The sequence below is a fragment of the Hypomesus transpacificus genome, chromosome 15 (assembly GCF_021917145.1).
Source record: "Hypomesus transpacificus isolate Combined female chromosome 15, fHypTra1, whole genome shotgun sequence".
Classification (NCBI taxonomy): Eukaryota; Metazoa; Chordata; class Actinopteri; order Osmeriformes; family Osmeridae; genus Hypomesus; species Hypomesus transpacificus.
This window is the reverse complement of record NC_061074.1, coordinates 14,715,517-14,741,255: the sequence shown is the minus strand read 5'-3', so window position 1 is coordinate 14,741,255 and position 25,739 is coordinate 14,715,517. Positions and strand designations below refer to the sequence as shown.

The 25,739-nt window shown below is 45.3% G+C and overlaps 1 protein-coding gene across 1 annotated transcript in view; it reads right to left on the bottom strand.

Moving 5' to 3' along the window:
* Positions 1 to 25,739, bottom strand: part of nectin1b (nectin cell adhesion molecule 1b) — a 65,832-nt gene that overhangs the window by 15,242 nt on the left and 24,851 nt on the right. Inside the window, exons 2-5 of the mRNA XM_047036043.1 lie at positions 6,799 to 7,170; positions 5,142 to 5,441; positions 4,841 to 4,958; positions 1,351 to 1,502 (exon numbers count right to left, since the gene is read on the bottom strand). Coding sequence (XP_046891999.1) covers positions 1,351 to 1,502; positions 4,841 to 4,958; positions 5,142 to 5,441; positions 6,799 to 7,170 — 942 coding nt within the window. The remainder of the gene's footprint in view (positions 1 to 1,350; positions 1,503 to 4,840; positions 4,959 to 5,141; positions 5,442 to 6,798; positions 7,171 to 25,739) is intronic.

The following is a 25,739-nucleotide window of genomic DNA, read 5'->3' as shown; positions in this document are numbered from 1 at the left end:
ATTCAAGCAACCTAAGCAGGAAATGACAAGAAAATGAACAGAAGTACAGAAGAATGACATCTCCTCTCATTCAGCGGCAGACATTCTGCTCACCACCACTGTGGTACGCATGTATTACCTCTAGAATTCTTCATTGCTTTCATGCTTGATTGGCAAAGTCTATGTTCAAATTTTAATGATCACTGCTGAAGGTGCAGTCTCATGCGGTCATCGCCTAACAATGTGTTTATGAAGACATCTCAGTGCCTCCCATACTAGAGCAGTGAACTTGATAGATTAGAGGCACTGACAATGGAAGAACACCACTAACCATAACACAAAGAAAGAAAGAAAGAAAGAAAGAGAAAGGATGCTCAGCCGTTGATACCACACCAAGCACAGCGCCGTCAGAGACAAGACATGAATCAACATGCAAAGCAATGCGAGTTCGAGCCATCCAACCCCCCGGGAAACCAAGCAGACAGGGAAGTCTCTCCTGCCCAACCAGAGCAAAACTGTCACAGTCTCCCAGCTCCACGCCCAGATGGCAGCAATAGATAGGATCTCTCCTTCTATGTGTAGTATGAAGAGATCTGGAACATATTGCAGTTGGTCCTTTTATTGCAAAATGCCTTTCCCTTTGGATGAGAACCCAAAGGAACCACTGCAAAGCGTGAGTGTGCCTACAATTAAACTGGAAGGCAAGGGAACTGAATCAGTTTTGTTCTGCATTTTGCTCCCCCCCCCCCCCCCCCCCCCCCCCCCCCAGGAAGACAGAGAAAAATACAAAAATGAGAAGTGCTTGACTGCGAAGGAGGCAAAGGCTGTTCGGAGAAATGCGAGCATGTAGTGAAAAACTATGATCAATACGGCAACCCCCCCCCCCCCCCCCCCCTCATTTCCTTGATGTTATTTTGGGTGGAGATGACAGGGCTGCTTTATCCTGCTTCTACACATGTGTCTGTGTCTGTGAGGGGGATGTGGGATTGGCTCTGTGATGTGACAATGAGGAATGCGCTGAGAGACAGACGCAGTGTCGGCTTCCTGGAGTCTGTCACGCGGAGCTGCAGGGAGCCTAACAACCCTGGCAGGTGGGCACCACATCCTAAACACACGGGCGAGACCACCACAATCACCTGGACCACTCTGCCTCCGTATCAGTGTTTGAGTGTGTGTGTGTGCGTGCATGCACGTGCATGTTCACTATCGACAGCGGTGGGAGGAATTTGTGAGCCAATGCCCCTGGATGTCATTGTCACATTTCCCAAACCCCTGTTGCACAGATGCATGCAATGCCAGAGTCATGAAAAACACATTCCCAAAAGCCAGGAGCAAAGAGAGAGAGAGAGAGGCGACCGCCAGGTGACCTACCTGTGATGTTGACTTCCACGCTGCCAGTACGGGTCCCTATACCATTGGTGGCGTCACAGACATACGTGCCAGCCAGGTCGTAGGTCACAGGCCCTTTGAAAAATAGGGAGTTGTTCTTGATCTCAACAGTGTTGGGCAAGGAGCCATTCAAACTGGAAAGAAGAGAGAGGCAATATTAAAGTCACCATCAAAACACCCCCATAACACAATAACATGTCCCTCTCCCAAGTGTAGAAAAGCAATTCAGACATTGTGGAAAATACAATCTCCAGAGAAAAACAAGCCTGAATGGGATCACATACCAGGAATTTTTGACAGGGATTTATCCACCCATCATCCAAGAAGTCAAAATAAAGTTACGAGAGAAAATAATGCCAACAGGTCCAGACAGGTATGACACATACAGCTACAAATCATCCCTGACAACACCAATGTTTTCGGGAGCCTAAAAATATATCTTGTAATTTTGTCTTTTTTTTCATCCTCCTCCATTTCCTCCCAGGTGAGTTCATCGGGCTGGGCTCAAAACACAGGAGAACTATTGGTTGAAGCAGCTGATCAGGCGATAAATGCAGAATCTATCAAACGCCAGTGAGTCTAAGAAAACCGTGGCCCCGTTCGGCCTGGCTGGAGATGTTTTTGTTCCTCTGTCTTTCATGGTTCACTTCTCCAGCGCAACCAGACCTGCCCTGCCCTTTATCAAAGGTCACAGAGGTCACAGCTCCTTAACAAATCAACCCTGGATGAACTCTTCACTTGTCTTATCAGAACAACCTTTCACGTTGCCTCTGGAGATAAATAAGATGCGAGATTAAGGATGATCTGATCACATTTCAGTTCAGTTGCATATTGAATAACTTCAGATCATTCAGCTATTTAAATCCTCACAAGCTCCACTCAGACAAGTCTGATTTTGGTTGGGGTAAAAGGGGGTGGGGGGGAGTTGATCTTATTGCACCACGTGAGTAATTGTGCAGGCACGCTTTTATTCTGCAGCTGTTGGAGTTTAAGCCCCGTAATGATCTGCTCCCCATCCCTGTAAACAAATTGGATGAAACTAACATTTCCCTCCTGAAGTCCTCGGCCTGTTTTCAATTGGAGGAAGAACGCTCCAATCCGTCGGAGCATTAAAGACAATGAAATGCTTTGTTTATTACACCGAGAGAGGAGCAAAATGACATTACAGAGAGCTGACAAAATCAGGTCAGGGTTGGAACAATGATGCCACATCAAGTACTTGAGCTCCACTAAATGGCTTCATGGAAGAAAAAAGACCTCCATCTTTAGTGGGAATCACACTCTAGTGTAACATTTGCATAATTAATGACCATTAAAGGTCAATTAAAAACTATTGTATCCTGGCAAAAATACACCTTTCCTGAGAAATTAGCTACATAAAACAGTATAACTGGTTGGAAGTGTTGACAGTGTTGACAGTGAACCTGGGTCTTCAGCATTGCTGAGAAATTACAGCTTGAATTCTTTGCACGAATACATCCATGTTACATTATATTTATTAATCTAGCAGATGCTTTTATCCATAGCAACATACAAATAGTGCATAGTAAGTGCCGCAGGTAAGAAAGTGGATGGTATTACAGTGGGGTTAGGGCAAAGCAGAGAGCAGCAGTCTGTAATTTACAGTTGCATAGCATCTTTGATAGCAATGGATCGTTTGAGTTTAAATATGTTTTAGTTTAATATATGTTCAAAGGATCCTTATTGACCCCTCACACTGGGAATCACAATCCAATTATGGCGGCCTTGCGGGCCTTATATTGTCAATCTTACTATATCAAATAAATCCTGACTGCTGCATGCAGCCATTGGATCTACTGCAGATTTGAAACACTGGTTAACAGAATTAAAGAGTGATAAGGGTGGTGTGTTGACTAAACACTAGTGTGTGTGAGTGTCTATGTGTTGAGGTAGCTATGCTGTGCATAGGCCTGCTTGTTCCGGGTGGTTCCAGCAGTCTTGTTCTGACCTCCACAGTGAAGCCCAGGGGAACCTTCACAACAGATTTGGCATCTCGTTCCCACAACGGCAATGGCCATCCCCTCCTATCTGTCAACCCACTGCCCTCGTCGTTTTGCATCACCATCTCGTCCTCCCCTCGTGCTCTCTCTCTCCCTCCTGCTCTACCCTATCCTCTCCATCTCTAGCCATCCTAAAACCAGAAAACATAGCAACGTATCCTCCTTCTCTTGTGTTCCTCTGTCGCTTCGTGAGTTTCAGTGTTTCTGCCCTAAGAGTCTGTACCATGACAAGTCCCCTCTCTCTCATTAAAACCCAGCAGTGGCCTGCAGAGCAAATACAAGGAGTTCACAATAGCCTATTAATCCACACACGCTGGAGACAGTGACATGTTTCTCTTCCCAACTTTCACTAAGCAATTACAGGACAAATTGCTACATTTATCTCTCAATTTTCTGTGGATAATTCCTTCATTTTTAACAGTGATATACTGGGAAAGTGCCACTATATCAAAGTGGCTTTGGAAACAGGTTTATATAGCTGACAAACCAGGAAATAACTGCATACAGGCACAACAGTTAAAGCACATTAGTAACTGCCAACATTTCCACATTTAACTGTTCTTCACGAGGTCAGGGTACTGGATACATTGAACGTGCAGTTTGAACAAGGCCAATCTTTACACGATTAGTCAGAGTGAATCAAGCCCAGAGTTATTTGGTGAATCCCCACGAGGGGCTCGGAAAACATGTTCAGTCTGTACTGCCTCACACACAGCCACCCTCCTTGCCCTGATCATCTGTGTGGAGCAAAGCACTGATGTCATCTCTCCGGTATGCAGACTTAGTCCATAGCTCCTACTTCAGCCCAGTCCTGAATGTCTCCTCTGAGCTGAGAACTACAGCCCTCCTTGGCAGCCCCCCCTAAAGCACACAGAACAATAACAGTAATCTCCTCTCAACCTGCCTCACCTGCATGGGGGTACGTGGCCCTTCAAAAGGAGACACAAAAGCAAAGCTGACTGGCTACGTTTTGTTTGCATTTGTCTCACGGTATCAGTGACCATCTTGCAGATAGAGCTGTTTGCAGTTGCCTTAATAGGTCCATTGTACTCAGCCTCAGCTACATGGCTTATCTTCATTACCTGTTTTGTAAATAAACCAGGAGATGGGAAAGCTGAGGATTTCAAGAATGGAGAAAATGTGGAGAGCATTTCTCTTAAAAGGGCACTCTATTTGAGGTAGCTTCAAACCAAAGTAGAAGTGGTGTTTACTACCAGCTGAACCATAGCAAAACACCACTGTTCAGTATGATTTTGAAAACAATGATTTCTGCAAAGTGAAGTAAACAATCCTGCTGTTTTTTTTTGGGCTGCGAGCTGTTTGAGGACATGCAGCTTTAGTGTGTGGGTGTGTGTGTGTGTGCATGTACATATGTGTGCGTGCTTGTGTGTGTGTGAGTGTTGGTGTACAGTACGTGTGTGTGTGCATGCCAGTGTGCGTGTGAGACTCACAGTTTCCACTGGTACACGGTAACGGGTGGGTTGGCATCAGCGTTACAGGTCAGCTGGACATCCTGGCGGTTCAGGTACCAGTTCCCGTCAAAGCCCTCAATCTTCACCTCTGGTTCATCTGCAGGAGAAAGACATCTCTTAGCAAGACAGCCACTCGGCCTCCCACACTACAAACCATATCCGTTGTATTCAAGGAATGATAGTTAAATAGTTAATTAAAGTGGTACTGTCTCTTAAGCAAAAAGCAAAATAATGTGTTCATCAAATCCTCTCAGTGTGTGAGAATGCGAGAGAGCCTTACACTGCACGTTCAGCACCACGCTGTCTGTGATCCTCTCGTTGCGGTAAGTGACGACGCAGGTGAGTTTCTGCTTGTGGGTCTCACGGCTTGGCACAACCACATAGTTGCTTCGCACCGTCACAGTGCCGTTAGGGTTCCGGGTCTCCTGGAAGGTGGCTTCTCCCTTCAACCTCGTCTCCCACTTGATCACACTCGGAGGTTTGCCATTGGCTGACAGACAGGTGGCCACTGTCATCTTTCGCTTCTGGGCTCGGGCCACGATGGTAGGCGTGGTCAGTGTCATACGTGTCACAGGTCGAGCTGTGGGGAGAGGAAGGGAGAAAAACAGAGAGATTGAAGGACATAGCGAGAGATTAATTTATATTGACATGTTTTAATTGTTTTATTTTAATGCTCCAACCTCTGTCCTTAATCAAGACATACTAATCATGTCTATGAAGATTTGAACAATATGAATGACATTTTACTTTATAATGATCTGCTCTTCCCCTATCGTCAGAATTTAGATTTAGTGTAACAGTCATTTGAAATTAAAAGTTTGAAGAGAGGTAAGATGAAAACAGTTTACAGTGATTGAAATCGATATTTAAATTTTTTTCTGCTTTCTAAGGCTCAAAGCAACAAAAAAAAATCAAACAGATGCAGATGCCATTTTCAAAGTCATCCAATTCAAATCCTTTGTGAGCTGCCAATTAGCAATTTACCCAAGCAACATCAAAAGGCAGGCTCGAACAAGAGCAAATGCACAACTGTAAGTAGATATGAGTAGCAGGTTTGTGGGAGCTGCAGATAGGACATGAAGAGCCTCTTTGAGCTCTGTCAGTCAGTTATCTATACAGGTTTCTGGCAACCACTGAGCCGCAAAAAGGCCTCAAAGGGACTGGGACTCCCCAGACTGGCACTGACACAAAATGGGGGGCTTGGAGTTGACAACACACGCTGGCAACAGGGACTACTTAAGCCAAGTGCTTTTCCTTTGCTGGGGCTTAATGGAAAACAAACCAACACTAATTCTAATTAGATCTCTAATCAGAGTCAGCATATAACCTTTTCAAAGCTGCCTCTCTGTGAGATAAAGTACACTTCTGCTCACCCCGCCCACAAGATTATTACACTCCAGTGCCAGCAAACACACACCATCAAGAGATGGTGCTTTATTGATTTATGTTTTCGTAGCTCCTCTATCCTTTTAATTATTTGCTCTAGGAGCGAAGGAAAGGACCCTCCTTAAGTTCAGTGATGTCTGGGGTCCCTGAGGTCTTACTGTGTAAATGTTTTCATGAAATTGCCAACACATAAAGCAAACTAAGAAACAATGATGTAGAGAGAGTACAGTAATACCAATTACAGGAAGCTTTCGTTGACCCCCCACAATTGAATGATTAAGGTCAAAGTCATTTATTTTTGCCATGTTATTGTTCACTGTACTGTACACCCCCCCCCCCTAATAAATGACCTTTTTAAAATGCCATCTTACTGAGCAGTAAAGATATTGTGTCACTGCGCTAACTACCATAGGACCTTGATATAGTAGTACTACAGTGTAGTATTTCAAGTCACTCCATCTTAAGAAAACCCAGTAGATACTGCAATGCAACACAAGAAAACTACCTGTAAGTGTGGCACTGTTGCATAGCTACTTGTTGGTGAGGCTTACCGAACACAGTGAGGTTGACCATGTTCTCGCGGTTGCCAGCAGGGAAGGTGGTATACTCGCAGATGTATGCAGCCTCGTCGGACAGCCGCAGGCTGCTGAACACAATGGTGGTGTCCTCCAGAGAGGGTGTGCGGTGGCGGACGGCGGCCTGCTTAAAGGCGACCCGCTCCTTGAAGGGTGGCAGGACAGACACTCCCAGGGCAGGGTTGGCGATGGCCACGTTCTGCTTGGTGCCGTTGAGGAACTTCTGCCAGGTGACCTGGGAGATCTTCACCGGCGGGTTACTGTTGACGAAGATGCAGCGCAGCTCCACCTGAGAGCCGACGAAGCCTGACTTAATGGAGTCCATCTGTACCATCTGCCCATGGCCCTCTGAAACAAACAAAGAGCGAGAGGAAAAAAACAATTTCATTACTATTAAGCAGGGCCAAACAAAACACTGCATTCAATACCCGCGACATGCACTGCAAGTCAGCAAGTCAATTCACCCTGCTAGGCAGTGCATGCACGCACCCATACACACTCACTCATACTTAATCACATGATAACACCCAACCACCCACATCCATCCCTTCACCGAGACCCTGTAGTCAGTACGGTGAGTTAGGTTTGTCGCAGGCCTGAGAGATGGAATTAACATAACAGGCACATCTCTCCCCTCCTCCCATTTCTTTACCAGGGAACTGCTTCTGATGAGATGGGAAGAGAAAGGAGAGGAGAGGGGGAACCAATGCATCGCTAATGAAGGAGTCCAAGGGCAGTGATCTGGAGCCAAGTCGTCCCTTTGTCCCCCGCCCCATACCCCTCCCTCCACCTACCCTGCGCCAACCTGGCCAGCCCATTGTAACTTTAATTACTTTCCAGTCACAAATAGTTCAATGACCGCCTGAAGCATCTGTTAAAAGACACAATGTGTATCCCTGTGCGAGTGCACCAACAATGAGAACGCACACATTAGCTACATAAAAAGCGAGCAATTAGCAAATGGAAGGGTTCTCTGCCTCTTCATCGCCGCTGTGAGTCACAAAAAAGGTCAATTAGAGAGGTGGCGCCTCGTGCAAACTTCCCTGCGTTTCAAGTCTCTCACAGCGTTTCTGGCCCGCAGTCAAACTCACCCCGCTTCTCCCTGTCCCTCTCTCCTAGCCAGTACTTTGTCACCTGGGGAATGGCACATGCACCAGTTTCCTGATAAAAGCCTTAAAACCGCTGTCACTTCTACTGCCAGATCCCTCCTTCCCTCTCCCCCCTCTTCACGTCCGTCCCGTCCGACGCCCAGGTCACCCCCCCCCCCCCCCCCCCCCCCCCCCCCCTGTCCCAGAACAACCCCGACTCCCTCCGACCTCCCCCCAGTTCAGCCTGAAAGCCAGAGGACAGATGTGGCTCTGGGGTGGATCTAGGGGCGCCTGTGTCCTGTTTTCTTTGACACATTAGTGTTATTTCAGGTAGATTCATCTCTCTCCAGGTGATGTCTGACTTCTCTCTGTGCTTACATTCACGGGCAGCCAACACTATAATTATCTCCCACTGAGAAGCTCCAACCCACGGGAAGAAAGCCTGGGATTTGTGTGTTAATCATGTTTAACTCGTAAAAAACTAACAACTGAATGAAGCTGAAAACAGAGTGGAAATCTACTCCTGCCCCTAATGGGTAGAGGGTTCTAGCGTTAGCACATGCATCCTCCTCGCAGCAACTTCTTCACAATGAGCAACAGCGGCTCGCCCATGGATAATAGCTGTACTCTGAGATAAATCTCCCAGGCAGTCTTTAAAATGTGTAAGAGGATCTGAGAAGCCTGCGTGTATGGAGTCACTGAATGAATACAGAATCTGATCCTACAGCTAGCAGCCAGAAACTCATTGTAGTTCATCCAGCGCACTCAGCATACTGTACCCATAGCTGAGCGAGGGGGTGTCTGTGTGTCTGCTTCAACTAAATAGAATGAATAAGTGTTTGGCTTGGGCCTTGGATTGAACTGCTTAACATGTTTGTTTTTTCTTGAACAAGGGCAGCCACATAGGTCCTCTGCTTCTTACATTGAATACCACATCATTCAAGTGCAGTATTTTACAGTGAGCGGAGAGGGATAAAAAAAGGGCAATTTTTTTTAAGGGACTGAGCACATCTTTTTCCATTCCTCTCAGACCACATCAACAAGACATTCACTATAGAGATTCAAAATCACTTCAGGGAATTGGAGATGACAGATTGATGGACTAATGTAGTTTGACAGGAAGCACTCGCAACCTCGTCATCCGTACCTTGAGAAACACCTGTGTCCTTGTGCACCCCAGGGCTGTAGTTTAGTTCAGTGTATTACCGTGTAGATTACCAGTTATGGCGTTGAGAAATATAGTGCTATGCCTTTTTGAAATACCAATACAATTTAGTGCGTGCCAACAGTGGTTAGTATTGTCTCTACAGATGAAGTGAAGGGGTGCGGGGGAAAGGGAGGGAAACTCATAAATATATAACTCCAGTACTCTTGAAAACTAAAACTATTTTGGTAGAGGTTGAAAACGGGAGCGACTGTCGTCCTTGTCTCCTTCCTCCTCCTCCTCCTCTTCCTCCTCCTCCTCCTCCCTTCTATTACTGCACTGGGCCTGGTGGTCCCCTCTCAAAATGCAGCAAATAAACAGAAGCCCACGCAGATGAAGGCCGGGAGGAACGGCGTAATTACACAGCCACAGCCCCTGAGCCACTCTGCGGAGGACTAGGGGCCTCCGGGGGCCCCCTCCTCCACTGGAGGACCAGAGGGGTCCTTGGCAGAGTGCGGAAGAGGAGCTGTAATTAGAGCCTACACCATGGTGCTGCTCTGCTGCAGAAAGAAAGACAGAAAGGAAAAGAGAGAGAGCGAAAGAGGGAAAGAGAGCCAGGGCTGTGCAGAGAAGAGGCAGAGAAAGAGAAAGAGCTGAGAGGGCTATCAAGAGAGAGGCATAGAGGTAGAGAGCAAGAGTCGAAAATAACAGCTATTTAAAGAGAGAGAGAGACAGAGAGAGAGAGAGACAGAGAGACAGAGAGACAGAGAGACAGAGACAGAGAGAGAGAAATACCGGATAGTGGGAAGCAGTGAGGCATGTCTGCAGGTAGGTGGGGCTCTAGGGGCTGGTCGCCTGCAGCTTTGTTCTTTAACAGACAAGATTGAGTAGCAGGGGGAGAGTCAGGTGGGGGAGGGGGGGGGGATGGGTTGGGGGGGGCAGGACGGGCACCACCAGAGGGATGCCTGTGGGATGGAAAGGGAGTTCTATTTCTTAGAGAAACAAAAATGACGGATGAACAAAAAAAGCAACAACATCCCCGAGCAGGGAGAGGAACGGCAGAGTGATCTGATTCATGCCAGGTGAGCTGACTGAGATTGGGGAGGGATAGGGGGGTGAGGGAAGGTTGTGGGGTCACCACTAAAACAGCTGCTCAACCGTCTGGCAACAAGGGCCTACTCTTAGACAGCAACGCCGGGACAGGGCGGGCTCCCTTAACAGCACTGTTCTATGAACAATTTGACTGTAGCCAGACTGAGGCTCTCAGGCAACAAGGGGAAAACATGTACCCTATGATGTCTGCATATGGTGTCTTTGGCCGTGCACTTGAAAACGGCATGCGGCAGTAGCTTTAGAATAGTTAAATGACCTTGTGTGGTGGACAGGAATTATGCAAAGTTTTAATCCTGCTACAAGATCTTCTTTCCAGAAGGTGATTGCATGGAATTTAATTACATTGATTAAAACTTTGCTCATCCTTTTGGGATTTGAAATACCAGAGTCTAACAAAGAGATTCACACTTCATACACAACATATTTGTACAAGGCAACATTGTTGCAATCTACAATGTATGAGTCAATGTTAGCCAATTTCCTAACATAATACTACACATTGAGACATATAACAGCAAAGATGTGTACAGTGTAAGGGAAAAGCAGAGGAAAAACTGCGTGCTCTTGCATAATTGTCTGTGCTGGATATGTAGGACTGTTTTCTTTGTACAGCTCAGTTGACCAGCAACCAACTGTCTCTGAAAATACAGCTTAGGCTGCACACAAGGATCTGATCCTTTCTTCATCTGTGAACATAGGGCCTGATTCAGTTTTAGAGCTCTATGAAATTTAACTCATCATACCCAAACTATATTTGTAATGTTCATTGAGCTTTATTGGAGGGCCATTTGGAACCCCTTTTCCCCCATCCAGACACTCCAGAGCAGACGTCTTATTGTTTTGATCCTAGCTTCCGTGACGGTACTGTACTGGCATTGGTGCATTAGTGGGACGGCACCGGGGGCGGCATTGCCTGCGCCACAGTAGATAATAGCTGTTTAAACCAGCCCCAGTTCCCACGGCAATGACACAGGGCCTTGTCCTATTCACAGGGGCACGCATGGGCATTTCAGGGGAGTTTGCATCGAAAACATTGGATCCAACAAACACACGTACTGTACATACAAGCATACACACACACACACAAACACACACACACACACAGTGACCATTCTCTCCCAATAGGCTCTGTCTCTCAATCGAAGCAGCTTTTCTCCTGTGTTAGTCCAGAATGCTAAGACACATTTCCCTATTCTGGGAAAACAGTGGCACGCTGCCCACCCCATTAATTAATCAAAGAATGAATCGTTAGGAAACCAATTAGGAACTGAAAGCCATTGTGCCCAGATAATCAAATGGTATGACTGACTGTCAGAGAAAAAAAGAGTGTTTGGTCCTGCCTAGAAAAGGTATATTATCGAAGAGAAAGCTAGTCTATTGTTTTGTTTCTTTATGGTTCCATGTTTGTATGGGATGTGGTGGGTGTTTGAGGGAGGTTTTGTGTAAATCTAGAGCTAAGAGTATTGGTAGTGCCTGGTCTCGTGGGTAAACAATTGTCAACCATCTTCACCAGCTTCCATTGCCCTCCGTGTCTTCCTGAGTAAACACTCAACGCAGCAGCAATACCCCTTACTGCAACAGATGGTTAGCAGCTCTGCTTGTAATTTCCTCCTCCGCACCCAAAAAACCCTCTAGTTTGAATTCAAAATGCTCTTTTGTATAACACAATATACCCGCTGATGAAGCACCATGTAACAGCTGCTGTACTGTAAATGTAAAACATTATCCCGAATATTTATTCACTGAACGTACTTCCCTTTTCAGGGTAGCAAAAGTACGGGGATTGTGGGAAAACCTCCACATTTTCAGCTAGTGAGTTGTTTTAAATATGTGATAGGAGAATGTGAATGACCCAGCTCTAGGACTGAGATGTAGTAGGCTACCCACAAGGGATATGGAATTACAACCTTCAGGCTCATAGAGCAGAACTTTAGCCAGTCAACCATATGCTCGCATCTCTCACCTCATGCGTACAGATCCCCACCCACACGACTATCTGATGCAACCCGAGCAAAGAGCACAAGCCTACAACAGCCCAAGCAGCTGGAAGGCGTTTTAAATGTCAAGGGGATGCATCAGACTGCCTACAATCTGCCTACAAATGAATCATTGCTTTTGCCACTGGACGCAACAGACGCAACAGACGCATCTTGAAGCATTTAGAAGTGATACGTTTCAATTAGCATCATCACAGCTTTAGACGTGTTTCTCCCTGTGTTTTCAACATTCTATACAATCCAGCACATTTTCAGCCAGGATCCTTAATGTTGAAAGTATTTAAATATGAAACAGTAATCTGGAATTTGGCTCTTCTATGACCTTGGAAAAGGCAAATGCTGCTGGGCCAAAAATAACGCTTTGCCCGGGAGTCTCTAGTATCAAGTGTAAAGACAGTATCACAGACCTTCCCTCCCTTTTGTGCCTCACTTGTACTCTCCTGCTCTTTCTCTTTCCCTTGCCCTTTAGCTTTCTCTAAACAAGGCCACTGCAGTTTCGGTACTGAAACAAAAATAAACAATGTTGACGTTACCTGACCAAATGGCTGAATGACATCACCCCCGATACGAGATAACAGAACAAGAGGACAACTGTCACCAAAAATGCAGGCAAAACAGGGGGGAGGAAGCGAGAGTCAACAACCTCCAAATGGTCAATGATTACATGAACAGAAACTGAGAGGTAAACTTTCTTCAATACTTTCAAACCTTGCAGTACCTGGAAATTGACTGCACTGAGAAAAGGTATGAAAATATATCTGCTGTAAAAAAAAAATCTTCCGCTAAAGCCAAGAATGGTGGAAAAATCCAAAAATATTTAAACAAATTTGGGGGGGGGGGGGCAAAGCACATCATCCTCTAATGTTGAGTGCTATTACATAGTGATGAGGGCTGGTTATTTTCAATAATGCTTATGTGTCCTTCGGCTTTTAATTTGGGGCAGCTGTTGAACATCTTAATAAGAAAATGTTCTGATCAATAAAAAAAGGTCATGGGTATGATACAGACTGATGCATTCGGAGCCGGGACTGGCCGGACCCTGGAGGGAGCAGATAGCCTATTTATCCATCAGGTAGCAGCTAAAGTGGTTATATAAATGTGTTGTAGAGGATTTTCTGAAGTGATTTGGCATGGAGGGGGTAGGAGCAGTAAGAGTGACAAGCGAAGGGTCAGGCGTAGTGACCAGCTTACAGCACTCAGGATATTAAAGTATAGGAGGCCCCGTGGGTTGGGTCTGATGCAGGGAGCACACCTCGTGTGGACAGATCAGTATTAGAGCAAGATGAAAGCATGTCTAGGCAGCAAGACCATAAATATCTCCTCACACACAAGATGGCCTGTATTACTTGCACCGGCATGATTAGGCAAGCTTAAAGTGCTTTAGAAAAGTTTGAAAGCAAAACTGAATGAACTTCTAGCCTGTCTGAAACTTGCACCAGCAGATGACACAGCATGTTGATAATGACACCATGATAACCCTATTGGAATGGGAATTGGACTTGGATCTTTATTGACATAGGCCTGCATATTTACATTATTTAGGATTAACATGAAGCATGGCTTGCAAACGAATGTTCAGTGCCACCTAGGCCTACTCCTGAGCAAGCAGCCTCCCTACACCTTGCACTTCAACGCACATTCAGCAAATCCAGCATGAAATGTATAAAAAGTCATGCCAAAAAGTGCTGAGAAAGAGGCCGTCCATGGACAACCATGCATGATAAATCCTTTTCCCACACCATCTGTTCTATTGTCCAAAAGTAAAGATAAGTCTAGCAAAAAGTACAAATGTCCCATGTCCATGTAAAATTGTGAGCAAGTCGGCAATACATTGAGCAAGAAATATAACTAATAATATACATTTGGCACAAGTAACACCTCTATTGCTGACCTTCGAAAGTCAATACAAATTCATAACTTGTTGATATTGCATGTGACGTAAATCCATATAACACATACAACCTAACCCTTGGGAATGCACAGCACAAGCTCAAAATGCCTTTTTTCAGACACCTGACCCATCGAAGCATGACCTTTCCTGGCTGAGCAAATGATCTATCAATTCCCCTTTCTCTCTTTACAAAGACCAGCTTAGGTCTACACCCAATAAGTACCCTAGAGAGAGAGAGAGGTCACCCCCTTCACAATAGTAAGAAATACTCTTGCAAAACCACAAGCGTATAACAGCAGTGGAAAAAGTTACAAATTCAATCAATATTTGATCAGAGTCACTTGTGATATTTCAAGATTCTCCACGGTGTGTTATAATGGGGGCGGCCTCCATAGATTTCTTGAAAGAAAGTCATGCCGTGCGAACTCATGCATTATTAAACATGTGTGAGGAAAAATTAGAAGAGCTTGCTGTCATCAAAGTGCATCTTTAATGGTTCTTGGGACGTAAACAGGACAGTCAGGGGCACTGAGCACACAACTTTGCTTGTTGGCATAGAGTGTAATGTTGTTCTTCTTCTACAGAGTGACGAGCCGGGGCAGACCATTTATTCCATCAGAGCCATTAACATGTAGGAGTGGGAATTCACACTCCAGTTGGAGTGGGCAGTGGGCTGAAGACCCCGTCTGCTGCTATCAATTAACAGGCGCACTTAGTATGTGTCGGACTAGTCATCCACAGGGGACCTTGACAAATGTCATCCTGCTGCCGTAGATCTCAGCTAGAGCGAGCCAAGCCATCTGTAAACCAACAGGGCCATTCAGGTAGCCTGTTAAACCAGACCGATTGTTAAGCTTGAATTCGGTTTCACTCCTCTCTTATAGATGAGCATCTTCTTATTTAACTGACCTATTACTACAGACTAATATCCTGATAGCTGGTCTGAAAAAGGTATGTCTAACATATGTTGATTTTCTGATTGAATGAAGATCACTCCAACTGGGTATTCCGCCAATTTTGCCAATGCCCAGTTATAACTTATCTTGGTTCAAGCTAAATACATCAGACTAATACTACTAAGTCAAAATTAATGCTAGTGTAGTCAGTAAGTAGTAGTAATCACCCAAATAAACAAATTTTAACAACAAATACATCAATTAAATTACTCAGTGGTGCTGCAAAGAACCCACGACAACAGCTGTACTTTCAAAGGGTAGAGCCAGAGACTGTGGGATGTTCACTGACTGAACTAAGACGTTACACATAACAGATGATATTATCTGCCAGAGAAAATTGATGGTAGCGAGACCCTATGGAAATGAACATCCCCTAGGGGCATGACTTCACAAGGGATTTTAGAGTGTTTTAAAGAAGCACATGGACCCAGGCACCCCCCTTTCCCTTTGCATACTTTTTGATCATAAAGCTCTACAAAATCCAGTGGTTCTAGGCAGGACTCCCAGACCAGAGCTGAACCATTTCCTTAACCATGACCACAGGAGATCTTTCCAAGGGGATTGGGGTAATGCTCCATGTTCCACACACACAACCATAGGAATGCTCTCCACATCTCAGGACTGAACTCACTCTGAGAGGCATGTGCTCCCCAGCTGTGATCAAGTATTGACTTTCCCACCACTCGCTGAACTTCAACACACAGTCCACACACTCACTCGCTCTCTTCTACATCCTGCTACGAGATGTGAGGCATCATCTCACACATATCTTGTGATATAGAAATCTTTCAGATCAGATCAGATTTTTTATATAGTATCTGGTACAGTGCTGAATGCATTGTATGATCAAAGACTCACAAATGCAAATACTACAGCAACTCTGATCGAGTTAGACCAGGCAATTAAGACAGGGATGATATCCCAATTTGGCCTTGCAAATGTTACTGGGCACAGTTGTTCTACTAAGTGGAACATTGTTGTTGTAATAAAATGGATAAACTGTTAACCAGTCAGAAATGTCAGCATTTGACCTAACGCATGGCATTCAGCAATAGGCCTTTCAATTAAGTGAAAAGCTACTGACAAGGGAGACATAGGCAGGGAACAACAAAGCCACTGCCGGGGGAAAGGGGAAAGGGGGAAACTGAAAAACGAGAAGGGTGGTGTGGGGTTACACGAGTCTCTGCTGGTCTTTAGATGTCGAACAATGTGTACTGACATAAAACACCATCAGTAGAAGGGAATTCTAATGTTGACTCCGTATACAAAAGATAAAAACCACTGAACCCAGTAGCCTAGCACTTCAAAATGATTGTACAATAGAGAGTAGGTCTTTCGCATTTTGGTACTCTCTCACACCAAATCATGAGGTAATTGACTTGTTTTTTCTCTTCATGTAGTCTGAACGCAGCTGGCTGGGTGGGCTGTGGGTTCATGGGTGTATGGAAACGCCAGGAAATGAACCCCATAGCTTTACAGAGCCAATGTTGGAAATCAAGTCGAGGGCCTCACCATGTTCAGCCTGGACAGCCTTCAGCTAAAAGCAAAAAAGCACTCTTGGGTACATGGTACATGCTGATGTATAAACCATTCAATTCACCACTTTATCCATGAAAATGATCACAAAGTTTCCATGCAGTTTAGAATCTGCAATGAATTGTGCTTATGCAATGCACAGGAGAGAAAAGACTTACAGATGTTTATTGCTGTAGATAATTGAGGATTTTATGGTAATTCCAGTGAAGCCATGGGTCTGCCAACAGCTTTGCCATTAACCGCCATCAACCCTATATTGTAATTACCTCCCATATCAGTGTTTCCCACACATAGACTAATTTGTGGCGGTGCGCCACAGAATCAACACCGGCCGCCACACATTGCGTTTCGTAAACATTTTTTTTTTTCGCTATTTAGGTAAAAACACGCAGCGTATTCGTTCAGCTGCATTTCCTTTCCCTGCTCTCCCTCCGTCTCTTTCACGCACGCGTCTTTCTCACATACACACACAGTCACTACGTCAGCACACGTTAGCAACGATGCATACGCCGTTCTAGTGAGACCGACAGCTACATCAGCGAGCCTTCAGCATTAGTGCCGTAGCTAAAGGTCTAGGAAAGTTGAGGCTACTTTTCGCTAGGTACCGACGGACATGTCTTAATCGAAGGTTCCCCTTCGTTGTTTTGGTGAGAAGTTTCAAGAGCTAGCTACTTACCCGGCGTCATGGAGCCGACCAGTTAAATAGTTATTTAGCACCCTGTATGCAGCGTCGCTACCTGCATATGCAGAAATTATTTGTTTGTTGTTGTTGATTGATTTTGTGAATTATTTCGACCCCCCCCCCCGGTCTGACATGAAACAACACCCCCCCCCCCCCCCCCCGCCACATATAGCTTTCTAATCTGTGGGAAACACTGCATATTCAAGATTGTCTGTAGCTAAACTTCAAACTGCATCTATCTGGACTCATGGGATGCATAATAACAACGACTTGAGTCCTCCATCAGGTGGTATATCTCAAACAGGGTGAAATGAGCCGATGAGATTAGAATGTGTTTTGGCTGGTAGGCTTTGATGAGAAAAAAGAAGAAAAATATAAAAATAAATACAGCTGACAAATCATGATAGTGTGTTACTATTGATCAGAGACTGGTGTAAGTGAGAAAGGAGTCACAGGGAGATTCAACAACTCAATTAGGCCATATTGAAATTACTGTCATTCACTTCACTGTGCAGCGAATGGAGAGGCTTGGTTTACCAGGGGAGAGGGCGATTAGAATGCTAGGCTTGCCATCAGTGCAGAGAACTGTCTCCAAGGATGACAGGATCTTTCAAAGAGCTGTTCATGATATGGGACTCAGACTCCAGCTTTCCACTCAACAAACAAACTCCTACCCCTAACGAAATATTTCACATGCACACCTTTGCTCTGATATGAACCATATTGGAAGTCTGCTGACACAGGCTGAGGACTGACTGCATGACCAGCTCAGACACACAAGAGGCCTCACCCATGGGAGCCCAGACCAAATAGCCTGCTAACTGCACTTCCCCCAACATTTCAGAGGGTTGTTTTGGAGCTCCAGCTTTAAGCGTTGCCCTTCCTGCCTGCGCCTAGTCTGGGCTGTTCATCGTTTGACAGGATTGACAAGCTCCCGGGCAGAGCTGATTAAAAGCTTTAAGGTCAGAGAAGTGGGACAGCTATCGAGCGAACACCTGTCTCCTGACTGTGAGCCGGCCCCTGCTGGGTGTGTCCTCCATGCGTGCTGGATCAATGGCTCCATTAAGGCTCCATACACTCTCCCAGCTGACAGCCCTGCTTTGGCTTGCAAAACAGCCTTTCACCTGGGAATGTTTCCTCTTTTGACTTCTCCTTTCCCTCTAATGCTAAGGATACATGTTGGTAGACAGTCTAATTCCATACAGGCAGGCTTCCAACAGGAATTGGATAGAGTGGATCAAAATAGGAGAGCTTAGGGTTTACTTGGGAAATTAGCTAACCTAGCACAGCATGCATTATAGCACATCATAGCATATTGTTCTAAAACATGTTATGGTGTTACTCTGAGAACTGTTATTGAACTTGCTACAATGCATTTATTTACAGCTGGCAGCTTCCTAGACATTCGCTTGTGGACAAAAAACTGGAATTCGAGATCTGATTCAAAGAATCAATATATGATTCATGCGAAGTTCAGACAAACTTTCTAAAATCTTAGTAGTATTAATCTAAGTTTGCCATCCCTTGTAAAACATCCACTCACACTGCAAAAGTTGGTCTGTTTTTCTTTCTTGTTTTTAAGGGGGATAGGCAGAGAGGGGGGGGGGCTTTGCCACAGATGGTTCTATTCTATCAAACTCGTTGGTGTCCTAATCCAAGAATGGACATTTCAATTTAGCTCTGCTAGAGTTGGTTGATAGTGGAGATACCACCCAATTCTGCAGTTATCTATACTGACTTCATTTCTGTGACCCCAACACTCAGAGTCCCACGTATCTTACAGAAGCTCATCTCTCCTTTGACACTTTATCTAACATTCATCTGTTTGAAAAAAATAAATAAAAATCCTGTGGTTTGTACGGGTTGGATAAGACTAGTGAAGGATGCGATTTACTGAAAATACCTCTAAGCATGTTCTGCCCCACACATTGCAACCATCCCACAAAAATCTCTTATTTTAAATAACACTCTCTCCCACACAATGCTGCGGTCTAACCGGTGTGTTGTGATATGATTCAGAGCTGGAGCACAGAGGCGTATTGTACTTTAGCTTCCTCCATATAAGAAGACCTTGGTTCAGTCTACACAAAATGAAAGATGCTCAGTTGATAATGAAGCACATGCAAAAATGCAACAATAGGTTTTGACTATTTTAAACTAAAACACAGCAATGACATCCGTGTCTACTTTTAGATGTGCGTTGAGGACTGACTACACAACAGAGAAGTGAGAAGAGCAAGCTAACACTTTCCTTGCAGAGTGTTTTTACACAGATGTGAAAACAGGCTCCCTCGAGCCAGGAGAGGTGGGGGCCAAAGCAAAGTGCTATCTATAACCATCCCCATGTTTAATCTGGCTATGCACTCTAACAATATCCAAGTAGCATTGAAATCATGTTGTCAAGCCAATGTCATAAGTTACTGATGCGGGCCGAATGATGGTCACCTTAAATGCACTGTTAAGTCATGCCATGCGTTTTTCTTAATCAGTGTCACACACAGATTGCAACCTATTTGGGTCTATACAATCAAGTCAGTGCTTAAGTGAAGTAGTCCACTGGTGCGTTGCCATGGAGCTGCCAGTTCTACATTAACATGGGTTGGTTTGTGATAGAGAGAGCATTATTTGCATGAAGGATGGGTGTCTCATTCTAATGAGCAGCATCTCTAGTACCAGTGCATGTGTTTATGATGCTAATGTTGCAGCTGGAACAGTGATTGGTATGCAGAACCCCCAAAAATACAAACAAAGCATTTTTTTGGGTTGGTCTATATTCTTTGCTGTGTGGCTTTGGATACACAGCAACACCTCAACATGCTGACATATACTGTAGCTACCTTTAGATGGCACTGCCTTTACTCTCCAAATGGGTGTATAGAACTTATAATATTCATGAGGCAAATGGTTCATTTCATTGGAATCGTTAAGCTCTGGCTGTAACAACTCCTACTGTTTGTCTCGTGGTCTCTTAGTGTTGAAAAATGCCCTCTAGAAGGCACATCTCTAAGCACGTGTAATATCCCATGTAAAGCATTTCAGAAAAAAATGTATGCACTAGTGTATTGTAGTATTACCAACCAATTTAAAGTAATAATTCCAGCAATTTAATTATCAAAGGAAATAATTCCCTGGAAGTGGTATTGATGTTGTTCTGCAGCCAACTTTGTCTGTATATTCCCAACGTTATGTTGGCAAGGATAATAACTGGTATCATCTAAAATATAATGTATTTAAATGATTACAAATGTATTCTTTCTTCTCTAATCCTGCTGTTGTATAGCAAAAACTATACAACAAATAAAACAATTAAATATTTATGTGCCCATTTCCAAGCTACAAGCAGAATTCACTCAGCTGCACTAAAGGGAGCCTTGTAGTGACCTAGTTAGTAGAATGCCAGATGACAAGGCCATGCCTTCTTTCCATGCCCAAGACCAGCCAAGCAGAAACAGCTACGCGGAGCATGATATTTTGCACAAGCATCCTTATCGTTACTGTTGTGGAAGGATGCGTCTGGGACAGCCAGTTCTGTGCCCTAGTCTTTGGCTGATTAGGCGGGTGAAGGGCAGCTCCTTGGTTCTCTAGTTCTCAGTGGCAGGCAGGGCGTCTGGGCTTTGTTAATGTGCTGCCACTCCCCTGCCGGGTGAGCAGGCCCGGGCAGGCTGAGGTGACGCTCCCCTGTTTCCCACCGCTCAGCCAGCCTGACTTTGCTTGGCTGATGAACTGTGACGAGACACAGCTTCAAGGTTGTTTGAGCTGCGTTTAGCCACGCAGGCCAGCAAGGAGGAGCGTAAAATATCGTTGCTCGCTCCTGACTGCTCTCAGACTTTCCATCAGCCGCACCAGTGACACTTCACTGAACACCTAAAAGATATCTTTTTTCTTTCGGATTGAAAGTGGAGTCAGTGAAAGGGGCACTGGGAGCCAGAAGTTTATTCTTCAGTACAAGCAGAAGATATCATAAACCACGTCACCTACATGCAGAGACATGATCAGGTAGACACACCCTCAGAGTTGATACAGTTTGCTCTGATCCCAGGCTTGAGAGTAATTGCTTCACAAATGACTCAGTCTTGACATGAATGAGTGGGAGGTGCACTTCTTTTCTTTGCCACCCCAGAGGTACTTTGGACTTGGACTCAGGAGCTAATTCCTCCCAAAAGTACAGGAAAGCCAATTCTAGACATAATTTAAAAAAAGCACAGGTTGTTGTCAGGTAGCCTGACGTTGTCATACTCATAATTCTAGTCAGAATATGAGTCTGAAACCGCTCCGTTGGGCTGTGACTATGGCGTGTGTTTCAACCGAACCCGGAAAAAAAGCCTCTTCGCTAAATTGGATAGACCAACAACCAATCAGAGGAACGTAATAAGTTGTTTGTTGAAAACGAATTCAACCCAAGCACTCTTTGGTGACATGGTTTATTACGTTACTGTTGATCATCTGTCCATCATCGTACAAAGCCCGCCCTGACAATTTGATTGGTCCGAACAGCTTCTGCTACTTTTTCCCAAAACTAGCGATCCCAGACCCAACTTCCCGACCAAATTTGTTTGTGGGCGGGGCTAAGTTGGGCTGGCAGCCAGGCTAGTTGTCAGGATGTTCTCTCAACAACCGGTAGGTGTTCTAATGGTCTGTGGAGCCCCAGCTGTTGTTATTCGGAGCTGTGTTTTCAATCAGTTAGCTGTGAGTCAGAGAGAAGACTCATGTCACACCACTGTGGTGCCTGCCTACCACGGACATATTGAAACAGGACCCAACACGACTGTAAACTCACAAGCCGTCACAGGGTCATTTGGGGGCTGCCACGAATCAATGGGCCAATTGTGCATTTTAGAGGCCACTCGACACCTTTAAAAAAATGCATTAGATTACGCTTTCCACAAATAGAGAGCAAGAACGCCTGCCAAAATGAGCTGATTATACAGCTGTCCCCCCGTGTCTTTCACAGCATTATCTTAGAGAGATAGAAACAATAAATTCATGTTTGTCTAAAGCCAATTTACATTGTTAAAGAGTAAACATTACATCATAAAATCACTCAACATGACCCGAGCAATTCTCCCATCTATTTTGAATATGTTAACGTGAAACTGACCACCTGTGCACTCTTGGTCAGTTGAAAATGCTTCTGAAATAGAAGGTACATTAATTCTCCATCTTGTCTAAATGTCCTCTTTGGCCCAGTTGTCAGAGGAGTCAATAGATGCCCCACATGAATAAACCAGCAGGCCTGAGTGTTTGCATGCCAAGGTGTGTGAACCTGTCTCCCTCCGACAACACCGTTGCTTGTTGACCTTGAGCATGCGGTCACCCCTCAGATCTTTGTTATGGAGGGCTGTACGAACCAAGCATTCAGTCTGCTCTCTGCGGCTGCCGAGGTCATATGGCTCACCCCTCATGAGGGATGACAAGAAAACTGATGACAGCAGCAACAGAGGACGATAGACTGCCAAATACAGGCCATCCCGGGTCTCCCACCAAGTACCATACATGAACACCACAGTCTACTCGGCTTCGATTGGTTTGTTTTTGTGACAGTAAAAGGGGGCTTTGTCTATCAATCTCAACTCTGTTATATGTCACAGAGCTTGAAAGATGTGTGTCGTTTAAGCAATATATCACAGATGCTTAAGTCTAGAGGCACTACACATACTCTTCATCCATTATCCATCTCACAAATAGACAAATAGTCAGTCAGGCTCCAGTAACCTGGGTATCAAATTGTGCAAAGGTGGCACACTGAAAGCTGAGATGTAGCAGGTTCATACAGAAAGACAAGGTGACAAAAAAGAGCCATTGTGAGGAAAGGGTATGTCTTTTTTCCATTGAAGTGTGACAGCGTCTCGCCATGTGTGGCTGTTCCAATGGCTTGCTTTGGGCCTGTTGACCTATGTGTGCTCAGTGTGACACACAGCCCCACCCCTCACGCTCCAACACACAGGGGGAGGGACGCTGGGCAAAAGGGTGGAAAAAAAGAGAGTGTGATATTGGATAGAGGAGAGAGAGAGAAAATACTGAGTATGTACAGTATGTATAAGACAGAGAAAGAAAGAAATGAACTGGGAGAGAGAGAGAGAACGACAGACAGACAAAGTGAGGGGGTGAAAGAAAAATTAGGGGGAAAGAAAAGGAGTGTGACTAAGAGAGAGAGAGAAAGAGAGAGAGAGAGAGAGAGAGAGAGAGAGAGAGAGAGAGAGAGAGAGAGAAGCAAAGGAAGGTATAGTGTGAGAAGAAGAGGCGAGAGGTGGAGGACAGAGTGCAGCAGAACAGCTGGGGTGCCACATCATGGGGAGACGAGAGGCTTGTTTTGCCCCAGTGCAGTGATGAGGGAGAGCGAAGCGCACAGTGCATCACAATTTCATTTAAGCATCAGTGCGCAGCTTAGAACTGCATTATGGGAGCAAAGCAGCAGAAAATATCCTTGAGGAATGGCAGCATGAAAATGCGGTATATTTATAGATGGGAACACAGAACAATGATTTCATTAAGTTAATTAAAGGGCAGCTACAAACAATCAAAAAGTGTGTACTTTGAATTTTTAGATTTTTTATTAATTTCTATATATGTCATTTTATGATCCAATAGACCTTGATCTTTGTCTTCAGTTCATACTACACTCTTACTTAGCCCACAATGTTTTAGGCAAATGTCGTTGGAATGTCCAACCAGGAAGTCACTGGCAAATGACTCTCAAACAAGTTAGGACAGGGAAGGTAGTTTACTGTCAACTTTGTCTACCACGTAACAACAACAACGGAACCTGTCAATCTGAAAACCTCAATTACCCTCCTGAAAAACCTCTCCAAAGTGCTTTTAGTATTGATCAAATAATTACAGGCTATACAGGCTATTCACTATGCCAAATAGAGAGAGGAGTGGAGCGAAGCATTTCCTCCATGTTTGGGCTGCGTTCCATAGAACACCTGGTTCCCCAGCTTTGGCACCTTCTTCCCAGATGCGGAAAGCAGATGTGCTGATGAGAGGGGCTGTCACGCTGTGATGTGGCAGTGGCTCCATTGTGAAAAAGTGAAACAACAGACCACAGGATTCGCTCCAATGTCCAGGTAAATAAAACAAGAGTATGAAGAGGGAAGACAGGGCGCAGTTACAAATGTTTCTTGAGGGGCATATAAAACACACCATAGGAAACGTTGAAGTCTGAGTCCCTCCCCTTTCACCTCTCCTTGTTCTGTGTCTCAGAGACAGGATGAAGGGGCGGATTTGGCTTCGTAAAAGGTCAATAAAGCAATACACAGTGGGCTTGTCGACACAGGATGCAACCCTATCAGTGGGGTAGTACTGCAGACACCTGTAATTTACCATGGCCTGGTTTCCATATCTCCACTAGTGAATACAATTCATTATACAATACTGAAGGGGACTGGCCAGGAGAAAGCCCACAGACAGACAAACAAACTGGAGTTTGGCCAGGGTGTAGGGAGGCTGCAGGGGGGATTGGTGGGGGGGGGGGGGGGGGGGGGGATGAGAACACTTCCACAGCAGGAGCCAGACCAGACACACCATGCTTTACTCTGATGAAGCAGACAGGTCAAAACTCCTCACAGAAGGCTCCCTGCCTCTCAATGAAAAGGGCAAATGTGCGACCCCATTTAATACTGGATTCTGCAAAGGATCATTCTCGCCTACTGCAGTGTGAAGGTTTTCCTTCCCAGCTTCTGTCCTGTGCTACATCACCACAGATCCTCATACAAACACAAGGTAAACAAACACTCCCTGAACAAATATGATGTGCGCATAAACCTCCATGTGCCTAAGGACGAGTTTAACGGCTTCTCTACGTGACAAAGTTCCCAGCAAAGGAACAGGCTAAACAGACCCAGCGAGCTGATGTCACCCACCCTTGTTTCTATTCCAGTTGGAGGATCTGGGTTGGGAGGGTGTGGTGTCCTATGCCACAGGCCTACTCTCAGGGCAGCCCTCTGTATAATTTCTACACATTTCCCTAACCGCAACATGGCCAATATGGGATGGCTACAACCCCATAAGCACCACTGCCAGCTAAGAACGCCCCAGCTGTCAATGTTGTGTCTGTCTGTGTCCCTTAAGGACGCCAGGCCTGTCTGTGCCGTGTGCATTAGGAGTAGCAGGTCGGTTGGGGCGGCGCGTCTGTGTGTAGAGTGACTGTGCTGCGTGTGTCTGTGCGTAGAGTGACTGTGCTGTGTGTGTCTGTGCGTAGATTGACTGTGCTTTGTGTGTGTGTGTGTGTCTGTGCATAGAGTGACTGTGCTGTGTGTGTGTCTGTGCGTAGAGTGACTGTGCTGTATGTGTGTCTGTGCGTAGAGTGACTGTGCTGTGTGTGTGTGTGTGTGTGTGTGTGTGTGTGTGTGTGTGTGTGTGTGTGTGTGTGTGCGTAGAGTGACTGTGCTGTGTGTGTGTGTGTGTGTCTGTGCGTAGAGTGACTGTGCTGCGTGTCTGCGTCTGTGTGTCTAGGAGCAGCAGGTCTGTCTGTGCACGGGGGGGACTGAGCTGCGTGTGAGGAAGCTGTG